We start from the raw sequence: 16,483 nt of genomic DNA on the forward strand, positions 1-16,483 counted from the left end.
TTATTGGTGCTAGGCTCTCAAACTCCAAGCAATCAACTACTACTACAAGGTTAGTAATTCTACTAGTTTTATTTGATTCAAGTATCCCATGCCATGCTAGTTAGGATAAGAACCTTGGAAAAATAATTATTTGCATGTATCTTAGTCAAACATAGATCCAAGGTTTCTAGGGTTGCATGTACACCATAGGAGTGTTAGAATGCTCAAAACCCATCAAACCTGTGATCGATGCATCACAAAATACCACAAAATCCTCAACACCCTCAAGGAGGGTCAACACTGGGGCCTCACATAACTTCTTCCTCAATGTCTCAAATGTGACTTGCTGCTCAGGCCCCCAACGGAAATCCACACCCTTCATCGTCAGGCGGGTTAGAGGAACAACAATCTTGGAAAAATCCTGAATAAATCTCTGATAATACCCAACCAATCCCAGAAAACTCTGAATCTCAGATGCGGACTTCGGGACCTCCCACTGCATCACCGCCTCAATCTTGGCCGAATCGACCAAAATCTTGTTCTGATTGACAAGGTGTCCCAGAAACTGGACCTCTCGTAACCAGAACTCACACTTTGAGAACTTGGCATAAAGCCTCTCATGTCTCAATACTCCCAGCAACTCTCTAAGATGCTCCTCATGCTGCCCCCTGGTCTTGGAGTAGACCAGTATATCATCAATGAAAACAATAACGGACCAGAGTAGCATTGACTTTCATACCCGAATCATTAAATCCATGAACACTGCAGGAGCGTTGGTGAGCCCAAACGACATCACCACGAACTCGTAATGACCATAACGAGTCTGGAACGCTGTCTTCTCCACATCCTCCTCCCTGACTCTCATCCGATGGTAACCCGACATCAAATCAATCTTGGAGAACCAATATGAACCCTGTAGCCGATCGAAGAGATCATCAATCCTGGGGAGTGGGTAACGGTTCTACACTGTCAACTTGTTCAACTCCTGATAATCTATACACATGCGATGAGTACCATCCTTCTTCTTCACAAACAAGATCGGTGATACCCAGGGTGAACTGCTCAGTCGGATAAACTGATTGCCTAACAACTCCTAAAGCTGAGAGGACAACTCCTGCATCTATGACGGTGCGAGGCAATACGACACCTTAACAATCAGTGTTGCATCAGGGATCAATCGATCCTGAACTCCACCTGCCTCATGGGAGGCACACCGGGTAAATCCTCAGGAAATACATATGGAAACTCCGTGACCACTGACACATCTGAAACCGAAACTCTCCCCTCAAACTAGGGTATCAACCACATAAGCGAGATAACCCAAACATCCATGTTGAAGATACTGTCAAGCCCTGGAAACTGAACAAAAGGCCGAACCAACCCTGGTACCCTCACCATAAATAACCAGTTCTCCCCCATTTAGGGTTAGAACTACCACCCACTATCTCTCATAGGTGATCATGGCTCTAAATCTACTCAACCAGTCCATCCCCAATATCACACACACATTCCCCATGGAGATGGGAATCAAGTCGATCAGATAAGAAACCCCAGATATCTCCAAGGTACAATCTCGAAAAACACTCATCGCAGAAATCCCGTGTTCATTGGCGATGGAAACTCGCAACGGAGACTCCAACTCCCCAACAAACATGAAAAATCCCTACTGAAGGACTGAGATACAAAGGACCGACTCGTACCCGGGTCAAAAAGCACAAGAGAAGGCAAAGAGTTCACTAAGAATGTACCTAAAAGAAACACATTCATAAGCATATAAGAAAACTACTTAACATAATAACAAATGGGAACATACCAGTAACGACGTCACGTGCTGCCCTGGCCTGCTTTGATGTCAGCTGAAAAGCACGACCCCTGGCCTTCAGGCCCTTAACTCTCCCCTATCGCCCGTACGTGATCTGAAGAATCGATGAAGTCGAGGCCTGCATGCTCCTGGCAGCTGTAACACCCAGATTTCCAGGTATATTATTTTAATAATTTATTTTTGTGAATCATTGAACTACTCGACGAGTTGGTGCTATAACTCGTCGAGTAGAAGCGGGGTGGCCACGTGAGTTTAATGAACTACTCGACGAGTCCAAGAGTAGACTCGCCGAGTAGGCGTTGTGGGTGGAAACCCTAAATCCTCGGGCCTGTGCCCTATTTAAGGAACCTTATGGCCCTCATTTGCGGCTACCAGTCCAGAGAGAGAAACCCTAGTGAGCTTGAGTGTGTGGTGTGAAGAGAAGGGCTATTTTAATCCTTGTTGGTGTGGTTTTTGCAAAGAAGAAGGAGATTCCAGCAAAAGAAGGTCAAGGGGGTTGCTATTCTGTGATTTCAAGCAAGGAAACTCCATCTTTGAGGTATTAAATCGAACCCTTTTCTGTTTTGGTGAAGAACCCTTGAATCTAGGGTTTTCTCTATCCTTTATTGGCTTGGATATGATGCTTATGATGTCCCTTTGAGTGTTAAACTCTGGATCTGGACCTTGAGAGGTCCAGAGAGCCCCAACCTCCCTGCTTTATGCTACTTCCTTAGAGATATGAGCCTAGGTTGCCATTTTAGAGGCTATTTCACCAAAAGAAGCATATTGAACGTTGCATGAGTGTAAAGGTCGGACCTTTACGTGATTATTGAGTATGGTAGGGTCAGATCTATAGGTTAGAGAAACAGATCTGGCCTCAGAAGGTCATTTGAGTGTTGCCATGGAAGGAACTCGCCGAGTCCATAAGGGGACTCGACGAGTCGAGTAGGGTTGCCCCGCGATTCATGACCGGTAGTAACCCGTCGAGTGAAAGGTTAACTCGACGAGTCGAGTGAGGATCTATGAGGATTCGGAAGACGCCTGGACTCGCCGAGTCACACGAGTGCACTCGACGAGTCTGGTCAAAGTTTGACCGTTGACTTGAGTTGACTTCAGTTGACCGTAGGGTTTTGGTCAAGCTGGTTCTAGAGAGAGACTTGGGAGGGGTAGAATGGTCTTCTACCCACTCCTTAGAAATGAGGACAAGAGAAAGTATTAATTAGAGATGTTATTGTGTTGATAGGAGGAGGCTAGGTCAGGTTATCGAGCACGAGAGGTTATCTGACATCGTACGAGGTGATTCTTCTCACTATACTTTACCTAGAGTGGTAATATGTGTGACCGGAAGGTCTTATGTGTCATGAGGAGTATGTGATGTATGCTGTTATTTAATATGTATGTGCTATGTTATGTTATGAGTAGTATGTTATGGACCGGAAGGTCATTATGATATGGACCGGAAGGTCATTATGATGTGGACCGGAAGGTCATTAGGGGTAGGACCGGAAGGTCTACCAGGATCGTGGGACGGAAGTCCCCTGAGACACATGGACCGGAAGGTCTTGTAGAGCTATAGCCTTGAGTGGCATATGTGCGTATGTGGTATTTTGTGGAACTCACTAAGCATTTATGCTTACAGTGTTTGTGTGATGTGTTTCAGGTACTAGTGAGGATCGCGGGAAGGCGCCGACATGATCTGTATACACTGATGGGATTTATGTATTAGAGATCTTGGGATTTGTTTTATTATGATGACATGTGACACAATGGATTCTTATGATATCTTATGAATGAAATTATGTTTTAAAAATAAAAAATTGTTTTGAAAATTTACGTTGTTACAGCAGCAAGTAAAGGGCATTGGGCCTTTACATGGCCCACCTGATCACAATGATAACAAATACGAAGCCCATAGAGTTTGACGATCTCAAGGACCCGATTGTTGCTATGAGGTGGTTATCAGATGTGGAGGGCTGTTTCTTCACTTGTTCGTGTCTAGAGGACCAGAAGTTCAGGTGCGCCATGGACCTTCTTTGTTTGGGAGCGAAGGACTGGTGGAAGCTGGTGATCAATGCTTATTCTCCCGCGAAGAAAGCCGCAGTGACTTGGGAGCAGTTTTTGAAGATGTTCTGTATTGAGTATGTGCCGCTAGTGGAGAGGGAGAGATTATCCCAACAATGTCTGTCGTTGAAGCAGATGACAAAGTCGGTAACGGAGATCACCAATATGTTTACTGAGAGAGCTCTTTAACTTGTAACATCCCAAAAATCATGACAAAATTACATAAAAACATAGTTTCAAAGACCAAAATCATGAATCAGAGTATCCAAAAATCATAAGTCAATAAAATCCAGGATGATGTGCACAATCATGCCTTCGACTTGCCCATGTCCTCTGAAGTACCTGAAACCATAAAATCAAACTGTAAGCTAAAGCTTAGTGAGTTTCCCCCAAAGCACCACACATAACCAAGCAGATATCAACCTGCAATATATATGAGCCTTCAGCCTGACCGGACCTCCTCATTAGGCTTGCAACCTATCTGAACCGCTCTACGGGCCAACCGTCTGACTGGACCGCCTCACAAGGCCTACAACTTATCCGGACCGCCCTGGGTATCTTGGCCTTCAGCACAAAGCAAGCCTCAACCTAACCAAAATATGTCGACATATAGGGATGAGCATTTGGACCGAGGAACCGGCCGGAACCGATGCGGAACCGGATAGAACCGATCGGGCCGGGACCAGGACGATATTCTTGTGGATTTTTGGAACCGGGAACCGGTAGAACCGGAAAAAACCGGAACCGTATGTTGCTATTTCTCGAGGACCGGTTCCAACATTGAAGAAACAATAAGAACCGGTAGGAACCGGGAACCAGTAGAACCGGCGGTCCGATTCAGTTCTTAATTTCGGCCGACTTTGGTTCCTAGGCCGGGTCCGGTTCGGGCCAGTTCCAGCCAGTTCGGTTCCTTTGCTCATCCCTATCGACATATGCAACAGATAAACATAAACAAATAACCAAAAGGTACAAGTAATCATACAGATCTACCAATCTAACAGTTCGCTACAACATAGCAACATCCTATATAACAAGATACATAACACAAGCTAGTGGGCCGACATTGGTTCCTTCGACCCACGAGTACAGTGAGGAAAACCCACCTCACAAACTGGAAGATAGCTAAATTGATCACTACTCCAAACACTACCTCTTCAGATCACCTATGCAATAAACAAGGATCCAGTCTCAAACTATAATTCAAATTACCCTAAAAGACCTAAATTCAAACTTATTCAAAGTCAACAGTTAACTGTCAAAAGTCAAAAATCAACATACAGACCGAGTACGCCCTACGTACTCTAGCTCTACGCCGTGCGTAGAGTGTTGCTTGGCTTTACAGGACGATACAGGGGTACGCGCTGCGTGCCAATATGTACACCCTACGTACTCATGTTGAAGCCAATAACCCCATTAAGTGCTTAATACAGAAAGGCATCACGTCCAACTCTCAGATCTGGTCTAAATAAGTGTCCTAAGTGATAAAGTTCCAAACCTTATGCACTTTCATGGCTAATCAAGTCTCAAGAGCAAGCCCCAATCTCATAACAACTTCTGAGGATCTCAAACTCATGCATGAAAGGATAGAAATGGCAAGTCACCATTTTTGTGACTAAATAACCTTAAATACCTATGGAAATGCACTCAACAAAGTCTAGAGTCGTTCATACTCAAAGGGACCAAAATAATGGGACAAAATGGCATAACTTCAACATCTAATCTAGATCTATCAATGGAGGCATAAAGGTACAAACTTTATACCTTCTGGAGATGAATGAAGGAGAGGAACTTCCAGATCCAAGGTTGAATCAAGCTTCCAACCACCAATATGGGGTTAAGGTTTCAAGGGAGTCGTTTGGAGGAATGAAGGCTGAGAATGGAAAGGGGTCATGAAGGTTAGGGTGCTTAAATATGGCTCAAAACCCCAAATTTAGGGTTTAGACCCTGGCCGAGTACGACATTGTACTCCTATCTACCCCCCGCGTAGTTCATTAAAGGCCTGTCAACATTTTCCCCATCTACGCAACGCGTAGAGGCTATCCACGACCTGCATAGATCGAAACTCGTTACTTAAAACATAACTTTGTAAATAACTTAAAACATAAAATTATGACATAATACTAGACTTTAAAACATGACTTATTAAATTAATCCTCCCGATTAATTTTTTTGGCAAGATTCTCCTTTGCCTTTGCCACAACCCAACGAGTCTCCTTGGACAAATTTGATTCGTCTTTCATCAAGAGTTTTAGTGCTCAGTTTTTTTTACTTCATTCGCCTCCAACAATTTGTTGATTTTAGTGTCCTACACTTGAATCTCCTCCCTCGCGGACTCAATGTTACTAAATGAACCAACAACACCTTTAAGCTTCTTTCTTGCGTATCTCGTACCATAGGAAGATGTGTCACGTTGTATGGGTCGACGGTGTTGAGGTTAAACTCGACATGGCCATCAGAAGATTAGCTATGGGTTGTCTCGAACGATTTGTTTTTCTAGACATTGCACTCGTAAAATCGTCAGTCGATTTAAGACAAATTCATTTTGGTTTGTTCTTCATGACTTGCCAAAACGACTCATTTGCTAAAGGTTTATTATATCTGGCATGGTAAACTGCACGAGCTTTTGCAATAATGTCTGCATCATTTGCACCACTTTGTGGATTGCAGACGATCATGTAAATGTCATTGAACTCCATGGCATTTTTGTTAGCCGTCCTCCATTTCGAGTAAATATGCGAATATGAGCGATACATATTCTCTATCCGGATACAAAAGCTTCTCCACACTTGTATTTTTTTTATTTTGGTTGTCGCCTCTCTTCGAGTCTTCCGATACTTCAAGCCATGCTTCGGCTAACACCTTCTTTTTCCATTCGTTTGTGGCATGGGCTCCTCGTCGCGTTAGAATTATGACATGGGCCCCTCATCGGAAGATTCGGTATCTTCATTGATTAGGCGTTGTCGTTCGGTTTGGAAATTAGGTTGGGAAACAAATTGGGTTTCGACAACCGTCTCAAAAGGGTTAAATCGTGGGATCAAGTTTGGGTTGGATTTGGAAACTAGTTTGGGTTGAGAGATGTTTTGAGATAAAATAAGATTGTGTGCGGTGAAATTTTGAGGTTTAAATGTGTATTTATAGTGTTTGGAAGAAAGTTTAATTTTTGAATTTCATAAAAACGACTACTTTTGTTCAACAAAAAATGGTATAAATTATATAAAAATGGTTGGAATTTGGTTTAAATATGGTCAAATTGTCAAAAAGCACCCATCACCATCACTCTCTATCCTCTCTTCTCTCGCTGGCGAACTAGCATGTTTGGGTTAACGACCCCCTTGGTGTGTGCTAGGGGGTGGTGTTTGGCGAGGAAGACATGCCAGGTGAGGAGCTTGGTGCACCCCACTCCCCATATAATTATAGTTGTGGGTTTTTAGTCAGGGGTGGTTATGAGAGAGTAATACAACGTCACTTGCAAACACAAATCAAGATGTATCTGCGTCTTCACCCAAATCGTGACCGATCTTCAGGGAACTTGTTCTAAGTGGGAATGCATTTTAATGGAGTGTGAGTAGAGTTGTATGGAAAATGATATGATGATGTCATAATTAATTAAACATTTTAGAGTTTAATGCATTGGTTATGACCTTAGTCTATTGTATCAAGTCAAGTGCTCGACAACATAACCAAAAGATCATTTATTTCCTTCATATTGTGTAGAATTACAACACAATCATCTATAGTTTCGATGGAACAATCCTTTTTTATAAGAACTTCTATAGTGAAATTTCACGAACTAACATAAAAGTTTTGTGCTAAAATACACTATTATTCCTTGTATTTAATCTTCATATTTGTAAAGGATTGCGTTAGTTTATCCTTATATTTATATTAGGGCCACTTTATTTGTATAAATCACCTTTTGTATTGGAAACTTTTGTGGATTATAATTTATTGTCACTAGTATGTGCTAATGTGCTAATTGTCAACAGAGTTCGACATCCTCCTCTAGTTATCACCACTATGTCTCTAGAGACACACTTCCTACTTTAGTTGTCGTTGTTGTCTACTCTAGCCATCAACACTGCTGCTTCTCTAGTAGTTGTCATTACTTCTCTAGTAGTTGTCATTACTGCATCCTCTAGCCGACAACCGTTGTTGGTGTTCGGTTCCTATTTTATCTATGTTGCAATTATCCCGTCTCAGTTCTTGGGAATAACTGACTCTGCCGCCACATACCGCTCTAAGTCGTTCTTCAGCAGTCCTCCTCCAAAGCCATACTTATCCACCTCTGCTTCCCTATGACATTTTGACAAGGCCTTCCTTTTCGCCACCATCTTCACCGACTCACTTGTCTTCTGCAGGGGTGGAGCCATAATTTTAGCATAAGAGGGGATTAAATTATAATAAGATATTAAAGTGTGTGTGTTTTTTTATATCATTAAAATGTTAAAGTGTATATTTATATCTCAATTGAAAGAGAATTTGACAAAAAGAAATCGTCTAAGAAGCATTTTGAAGCATACGATCATCAATATTATTGCTATAAGAAGCAATGACTTTATCAATTCAAGAAAATTACGTTGATTTTTCGAGTTAGGTCGTTAATGATGACATCTTAAAGTACATGCTCGAAACCTGAGCCATTTGATAGCCTTAATAGAAACTTTACGGTGTAGCATATCATCACATTTGTTAGTTGTATAACTTAAGATCGAAGGTCGTTTAGTTACGAAAAAATGGGTCGTTTTCCGGAAAAATTTTCCAAGAAAAATGAGAATTTTGAAAACATGTTTAGTTCAACCATTTTTCAAATTTTTTCACGAAAAATGAAAATTTTCTATTTTCCAAAATTACAAAGAATTTTGAAAATTTTAGAAAACCGATAATTATTGTTTTCCACTTTTTTCTAATTCCAAAAAATTTCTAAAATATAAACACACACCCACACCCACCCCCACCCTAACACCCCTACCCACCCACTCCCAAGCCCCACCCCACCCCCAACCCTACAAACACAAACACCTACCCACCACCGCTACCACCACAATCATTGACCTAGCATCACCACCACCACTAACCATCACCGCCACCACTACCACCACTACCACCACTACCACCCCCATAACCACCACCACCACTGCCACCGCTATCATCGCCACCACCACTGCCACCGCCATCATCGCCACTGTCACTGCCACTGCCACCACCACCACCGTCGCCATCCCATACCACCACCGCCACCATCACATCTACCACCACCCACCCCGCACACCCCCACCACTACCGTTTTCTAAAAATGAAACCGATAGCAAAATACACATCTAAATACGTTTTCTAATTTTCAAAAACAGAAAATGAAAAATGAATAAGTTTTAACTAACCACGTTTTATAATTTTTCCAATGAAAACTGAAAATGGAAAACGAAAACAGAAAACGGAAAACGGAAAACAAGAAATGAAAACTGTTTTTCCGTAACTAAACGCAACCTAAGTTTACCTCTTAAATTCATAATATTTTTTTTTCAAGTTCAAACATTAGTTTGTTTTTCGATATTATTATTCATTTGGTTCTTCCATCTTTGATATTATTATTCCTTCGAGGTTACCAAGGGCGGAGCCACCCTAGCACCAGGGTAGCCCAGGCCCACCCTCACATTTTTATTCTTTTTTCTTTTCAAAATAAGATATAATACTTATTGATATATGCTATTTTTTCTCTATAACTTGTATTGTTATTTCATTTTTCATTTGGTTTTTTCATTAATTAGTTTTTATCTTTTATATATATATATATATATATATATATATATATATATATATATATATATATATTTTTTGAGGACCACCCTAAATTTTTTTTTTTTTTTTGGCTTCTTTGAGGTTACTATTCCTTTGATGTTGTGGCGTGTATTAATGTATTATGAACATCTTCCAAATATTATCACTAATAATATGCAATCGTGGTCATACATATCTTCTTTTCATTTGAAAAAGAATTAATGGTTATTTACCTACCTTTGATTATTATATCATTTACCCTATGATTATATAAGAAACTAATCATAATATATCATTTATAAAATATATTGCTAAAAAAATAACTAAAAGTTAGAGAAAACTAAAATGTGCAATAATCAATAAGAATTTAAACGACTTGTTATTGAAATTGACGTTTTCAAAGAGATGACGTTCACCGTCGTTTTTTTTAACGGCAATGAATATTATAAAAAAGATGATATTTATGTGACTGGGAATTCCTTAAAGCCTTGAGACAAAATAAATTATTGGGTCATACGGGTGGCAGGTGGGCTAAATGGTGAAAAACCATGGGATTAATTAGTGATGAAATTATGTTATGAAAGAGAGACTTCGGTACCACACAAATTCAAGTTGGCTTCTACTATACTACTTTGAGGGGTGTTTGTATTAGCTTATTAGCTTATTTGTGGTGAGAATAAGCAATAAGTAAGGGAGGAGATGCTTAAAATTAGTTTATTTCTAACCCAATAAACTGATTTTTAAGGATTTTATCCAAACACTTAAACTTAGCTTATTGTGGTGAGAATACTAATCAAGTGGCTAAAGCACGCTTTATCCACTTGTACATTCGCAGGTGGATTATTTTTTATAATTTTTTTTTCTATATATATAGGGCATGGCAGGCTTAAATCGCAGATGGACACAGTCCATCTGCGATTTCCTCTGTATTCCATCTGCGATTTTACGATTTTTTTAAATTTTTTTTATTTATTTTGACTATGAAATCAATTGGTTTGACTACGAAATAATCTTACTATATATAAACTTTTGTAGAAAATTATCAGTTTAGTTGTTATTTTTTTAGGAAATTTCTCTAAAATTTCTCTAAAAAAATGATTGAATATTTGGTTTGTCTTGTAACCGGTGGGAGATGACAAGTTATTGAAATAAATCTGGAATACGTATGTCCACATGGAGGTATTTCTGAATACGCTTTGATATTTTCTGAGTATATTAGTTATAGTGATTTTGTATCTTTGGTGAGAAGCAAAATTGGTTTGTTAGACAAATATAGAATTAGTCTTCGTTTCCATCATCCTGAATTGAATTATTATATAGCTATAGTTGAAGACATGGATGTTAGAATGTTGATAAATGTAATCAAATGTAGTGGAGGAGGGCTTTCAAAGTGTTTGTGGTGGTTGATGATGGAGATGAGGTTAATGAGGCTGGTCACAGTGGAAATCAGCCGGTTGGTAATTTATGCAGCTATAAAGGGAGCAACGATCTGATAGGTACTTTCAATACTCCTAGTGTACCTCAGTTTCACAGTGTTGGTGAAAATGTTAATGTTAGTTATTCACCTATTCACTATGTGGATCCTGAGAATTACAAGTATGTTGGTGATGATGATGTTGGTACATATCTTAATGATGTGGGTGGTCGTTGTGATGATGTTGCCGAATAAGAAGTTAAAGTTATGAATAGGCGTGTAGTAGATAAAAGTAAAAAAGAAAAAAAATTCGAGTCAAAAAAATGAAAAAAAGCATGTTTACGGGGGATTATGTTGATGTTGCTGATGTACGTTTAGATATAACCAACTTACAAAGCAATTCAGATAGAGATGAGTTGGGTGATGAAGTTAAAGCTAAGTTTCCCGATAACCTTTTTTACGGTATGCCCCCTGTACCATCATGCCCAGTTGATATTAATGAAGATATCCCAACACAGATGGTAGACATGAATCTTCAAAAGATTGAATGTGAGAGTATATTTAATAACAAAGAACTTTTAAAGCGGTGTATTGGTAAAAAATGTCTTCGAGAAGGTTTTCAGACGAGGACAAGTAGATCCACCAAATCAAGGTATGAGGCTGTGTGTGTTTCGAAAAATTATTCTTGGTTACTAAGAGCAAAAGCAATTAAAAATTCTGATGGACTTTTCCAAGTGAATAAATTTGTTGATGTACACACATGTTCTTCAACAATTTTGCAACCTAATCATCGACAAGCAAACAAATATGTTTTGGGTGAATATCTTGCTGATGTTTTGGCTGAAGATTATAGTAGAGTTTATTGGGGAAAAGATATTATTAATGATATGAATGCTCAATTGAATATCAATATCTCATACCATCAGGCATGGCGTGCGAAGCAATATGCATTGTTGTTGTTAAGGGGTACGAAAGAGGATTCTTTTACCAAACTTCCTGCTTATTGTCACAATTTGGTCAAACATAATCCGGGTACGGTGACACATATTAAAACAGATGGTGATGATCGCTTTGAGTTTTTTTACGTTGCACTTGGTTGCTCGGTTAGTATTATAATATTTTATTAATTTTTTTCATTTTTATTTTGGTGTATTTGAATAGATATACAATGTATTGTAGGTACACGCTTTTGTCAAATTTTGTAAACCGACCCTAGTAGTAGATGGAGCCCACCTAAAGGGCGAGTTCAAAGGTACCATGTTACTTGCAGTTACTAAGGACGGACAAAACCAAATATTACCGGTTGCATATGGTATATGCAAAAATGAGTGTACCGATTCTTGGACATGGTTTTTTCAAAAACTACGTGATTGCATAGGCAATATGCAGGAGCTTACAATTATATCTGATAGGTCTTCATCTATAGCAACATCTGTTGCCAACATTTTTCCTCACGCTCATCACGGAATATGTGGTGTCCATTTGTATTTCAACATAGTATCTAGATTCGGGAAGAGTAACACAGTTAAAGGAATTTTTTGGGAGGCTTGTAGGGCGTACACAGTTGATGCTTTTGACGCTGCCATGGATGTTATGAAAAAGACAAAAGAGACAGTATGGGAGTACTTAAAAAGTATAAATCCGGAAACTTGGTCAAGGGCACCTTTTAAAGGGAACCGATACAATCTTATGTCGTCCAACAGTGCAGAGTCTATAAATGCATTATCTAGACACGCACGTAAGGCGCCGATACTTATGTTGATCGATTTTTTTCATGCAACAATGCAACAGTGGTGGTTTCAAAGACGTAACTTTGCAGGTATTAAGTTAATTTTTAATATTAATGTTTTATTAATTTAATGTTATTGATCTTAACTTCTTCATTTTGCCTGTTTTTTTAGCGGAAGCAACAACAGTACTTACCCCTTGGGCCGATGATATTGTAAAAGAAAACAAAAAAAGTTTTAGTAAGTGGGATGTTCGCATGATCTCAAATACGAAATGCGAGGTCAAAAAGGGGGCACAAAACATGATTTTTGATTTCCAACATATGACATGTACATGTAGGCATTGGCAACTTGATGGGATACCTTGTGGTCATGTCATAAGATGTTTAACAGTGAACAATTACCAAGACTGCTCGAGGTATGCATTAAATGCTTACTTTACTGAAACACTGAGGAAAACGTATGAGGATCAATAAACCCTTTGCCAAAGCCATCCGAATGGGATATCCCCGATGATTTGATGATTGTTAAGCCACCTATAATGGATAAACGTCAGCCAGGCAGGCCAAGAAACACAGACTGCATTCCATCCCAAGGCGAGGGTCCAATTAGAAAAGAGTGTTCTACATGTGGTCAACTAGGACACATGAGAAACAATTGTACTGGAAGGGCGTCCGGTAGTGGAGCACGTCGCACAATTTCTACTGCAGAAATGACATTTAATATTGGTGGTTCAGCGAGTTGCTCACAAACCTATAACGCTGATTTTGATATAAAACAACCTTGAAATGAAGAGTTGTTAACTTATTATGTATTGTAATTTTTTTTATTAAATCTTACAAGACATTGCTATGCTTTCATATTTTAGTTTAGTTTGTAGATTATAACAATTAATGAAGCTTTTATATTATAAAATTTAGTTTGCAGATTATAACAATTACAAGATGTTATTTAAAAAAAAACAACAAACGATCCTTTTGCAACCAAAGGTGTATCATGATAATATTACAACAATTTTGTAACTAATTTTTAAACTCAGGGAACTGCAATGGGTACTTCTCTTTCTCTATTGTTATATAGTCATCCCTAATTCTCATTTTGTCTTCCAAACGATCCTTTTGCACCATAATGTGTATCAACTGCTCGTCCTTCTCAGCAAGCCATTTTTCAGTCGTTTTGATTGTCTTCTTAGTCTTTTTTTATCCATTCTTCATGCTCTTTGATTTTGTTTTTATTGAGGTCTATCCATTCTTGAGCTTGTTTGCATTCCGATGCAATATCATTACCACGTTGAGTAAGAAGTCGGGATGACTCTTTGTCCTCTTCTTGTTGTTCTTCAGCCTTCTTCAATTCTTCAAAATTTTCATCTGACATATATGGCCCGGCTGAAGAGGGTGTAAAAAAAGGGTCGACTGAATCACAATAGTAACAATCTACTTCGTTGCATGAGCAAACTTCGAATTTGTGTGAGGAACTCATAATAAAGTCGACATTATAAAAAACTGGTGCTATAAGTGGTATTTATACATACTAGTCTAAATGCTACCATTTCGTAGTCAGAGTTCTAATTCATAGTCCAACTTTGAAATGACTAGACATTAATGACAAGTCACTGTAGTAACCTGCAAATCGTAGTCAAACTCTAAAGGGACAAGACGTAGATGACTGTTTGACATGATAAGTCACTGCAGTAACCTGCAAATCGTAGTCAAACTCTTAAGTGACAAGACATAAATGACTGTTTGACATGATAAGTCACTGCAGAAACCTGCAAATCGTAGTCCAAATGCAACCATTTCGTAGTCAAAGTTGTAATTCATAGTCTTGTATTTATTAATATAAATAGATGTTTAAGATCTAAAAACCAAACACCCAAATCACCTAAACGAAATGAACTCCCATATTTAGAAATGTCGTCGAATGCAGCAAGTTCTTCGAATGAAGTACCTGGTTCCAATTCTGAAAGGCCATGGACGACAAACGAGGTGTTGGTTCTTACACGATTCTGGCTAAGTGTTAAGGATGGTGTATCATTACTTCCTCCCCCACATTCCCTAGTAGGTGATGAATGGACTCGCATAACAGCTTTATTCAACCATGAGATGGGAGAAGGACAACAACGAGAACAATCAGATGTTGTTACTAAATGGATGGATGTAAAGGAAGAAGTGACATGGTTCAATCGAGCGTGTAATTATGCGAAAAGTACCAAACTTCGTTGTCGGGACGAAGAAGAGTTCTTGGAAGTTGTTACAGATTTTTACACCTGTGAGCGTGACGGCAGAGACTTCGAATATGAGGAAGTTTGGAAGGTTGTTAAAAATAATCAGTATTTCATGTAGACCTCTCTAATTTCCGTTAATAATAACCCATGGACTTGTTTTTTTATTTTAATGCTTTGTTTGTAGTATTTCGTTGTTTTTCATGTAATTGTTGTAATGTTTGTAATGGTTCATGGAATTCTTGTTAGTAATGTATTCTAATGTATTGTGAAAACTAATGCAATGAGCATTTATTAATTAAAATTAAACATAGAAGATGCATCCAATACATACGTAATACATGAAAATAACCTAGTACTCACCAAATAAACTGAAATAGATTTTAAATAAACGGGATATATTTCAAAATATTCCGAGGGGCTTCAAACTGGAATTCCAACCCGTCACTTAATGACTTGTATTCCTCCTTAGCAGCTACCAAGATGACATCCTCAATAGCATTTAAATGGGTGTCGTCAATTTTGGTATAAACATCGTTGAATAATAGAACTTCGGTTTTCATTTCATACCATCTTGCTAAGATGTCTAGTTCGTCACGATCGTTTCTTGTAGTCATTCGGTTTTCAACGTTGAAAATATTGGTTAAACGACTCAAAAACATTGGATCATTCAACTTGCTGGTCTCGTACACATGAATATAAGCACGTGTAAGAACCAAGAACTCGTCATTGCTCCATGGTATAGAACTCATTTTGATTGAAACAAAGAGAGTAAAATCTCAAAAATAATATATGAACATCTGTAACATCGTTTAGTAAACTATTTATTTAACTTAATGTCAATTTATAGTAGTTTATACACAATATCGCAGTCCAATATTCTAATATGTCTGCAATTCATAGTCAAACTTAACTGACGAACGCAGTGTACTAAGTGAGAACACAACAGATCACTGTTCGAGTTGACAAGTCATTCCGTCGAATGACAACACAATACACTGCTACTTGAGTTGACAAGCCATTGCACCGGGAAAATAAGGAGTCGCTATAAATAGTTGTTAATATCCATTTTAATTGTATCGCATTACTTCTCCCCTTGCAATTATGGACTCACCTGTACCACATATATGGAGGAACGAAGAGGAGGTCGCTTTGGTTCAAGCTTGGATTGTAACTGTAGAGGAGGATTTTCCACCGGGTCCCCCACAAGTTCGCGCTGGATCATTTTGGTCTCGTGTCTGTCATTTGTTTCACCATTTAATGGGGCGTACTCAATATCGAAGAAGAAAAGATGTCAAAGAGAAGTTTCTGGATTTGAAAATAAAGGTGAAACAATTTCAACGTATTTATAACGAGTTGGATAATGAACATGCAAATATGGATGAAGACATTCTGCGACAGGTGGCTTTGGAACTATACCGTTTTGAATATGATGGTAGCGAGTTTACCCACGCAGATGCATGAAATCTTTTAAAGAATGTCCCTCATTTTTAATATGCATGTTG

At 38.8% G+C, this 16,483-nt stretch overlaps 1 protein-coding gene across 1 annotated transcript; it reads left to right on the plus strand.

The window, feature by feature from the left end:
* Positions 1-11,353: 11,353 nt before the first annotated feature.
* On the plus strand, positions 11,354-13,233 carry LOC145105121 (uncharacterized). The gene is made up of 3 exons (XM_079042254.1): positions 11,354-12,133; positions 12,210-12,849; positions 12,932-13,233. The coding sequence occupies exons 1-3, from the start codon at positions 11,354-11,356 to the stop codon at positions 13,231-13,233; spliced, it is 1,722 nt and encodes a 573-aa protein (XP_078898380.1).
* The last annotated feature ends 3,250 nt before the right edge of the window (positions 13,234-16,483 follow it).

Source organism: Lactuca virosa, chromosome 4 (assembly GCF_052849685.1).
Source record: "Lactuca virosa cultivar CGN04683 chromosome 4, Lactuca_virosa_CGN04683_v6, whole genome shotgun sequence".
Classification (NCBI taxonomy): Eukaryota; Viridiplantae; Streptophyta; class Magnoliopsida; order Asterales; family Asteraceae; genus Lactuca; species Lactuca virosa.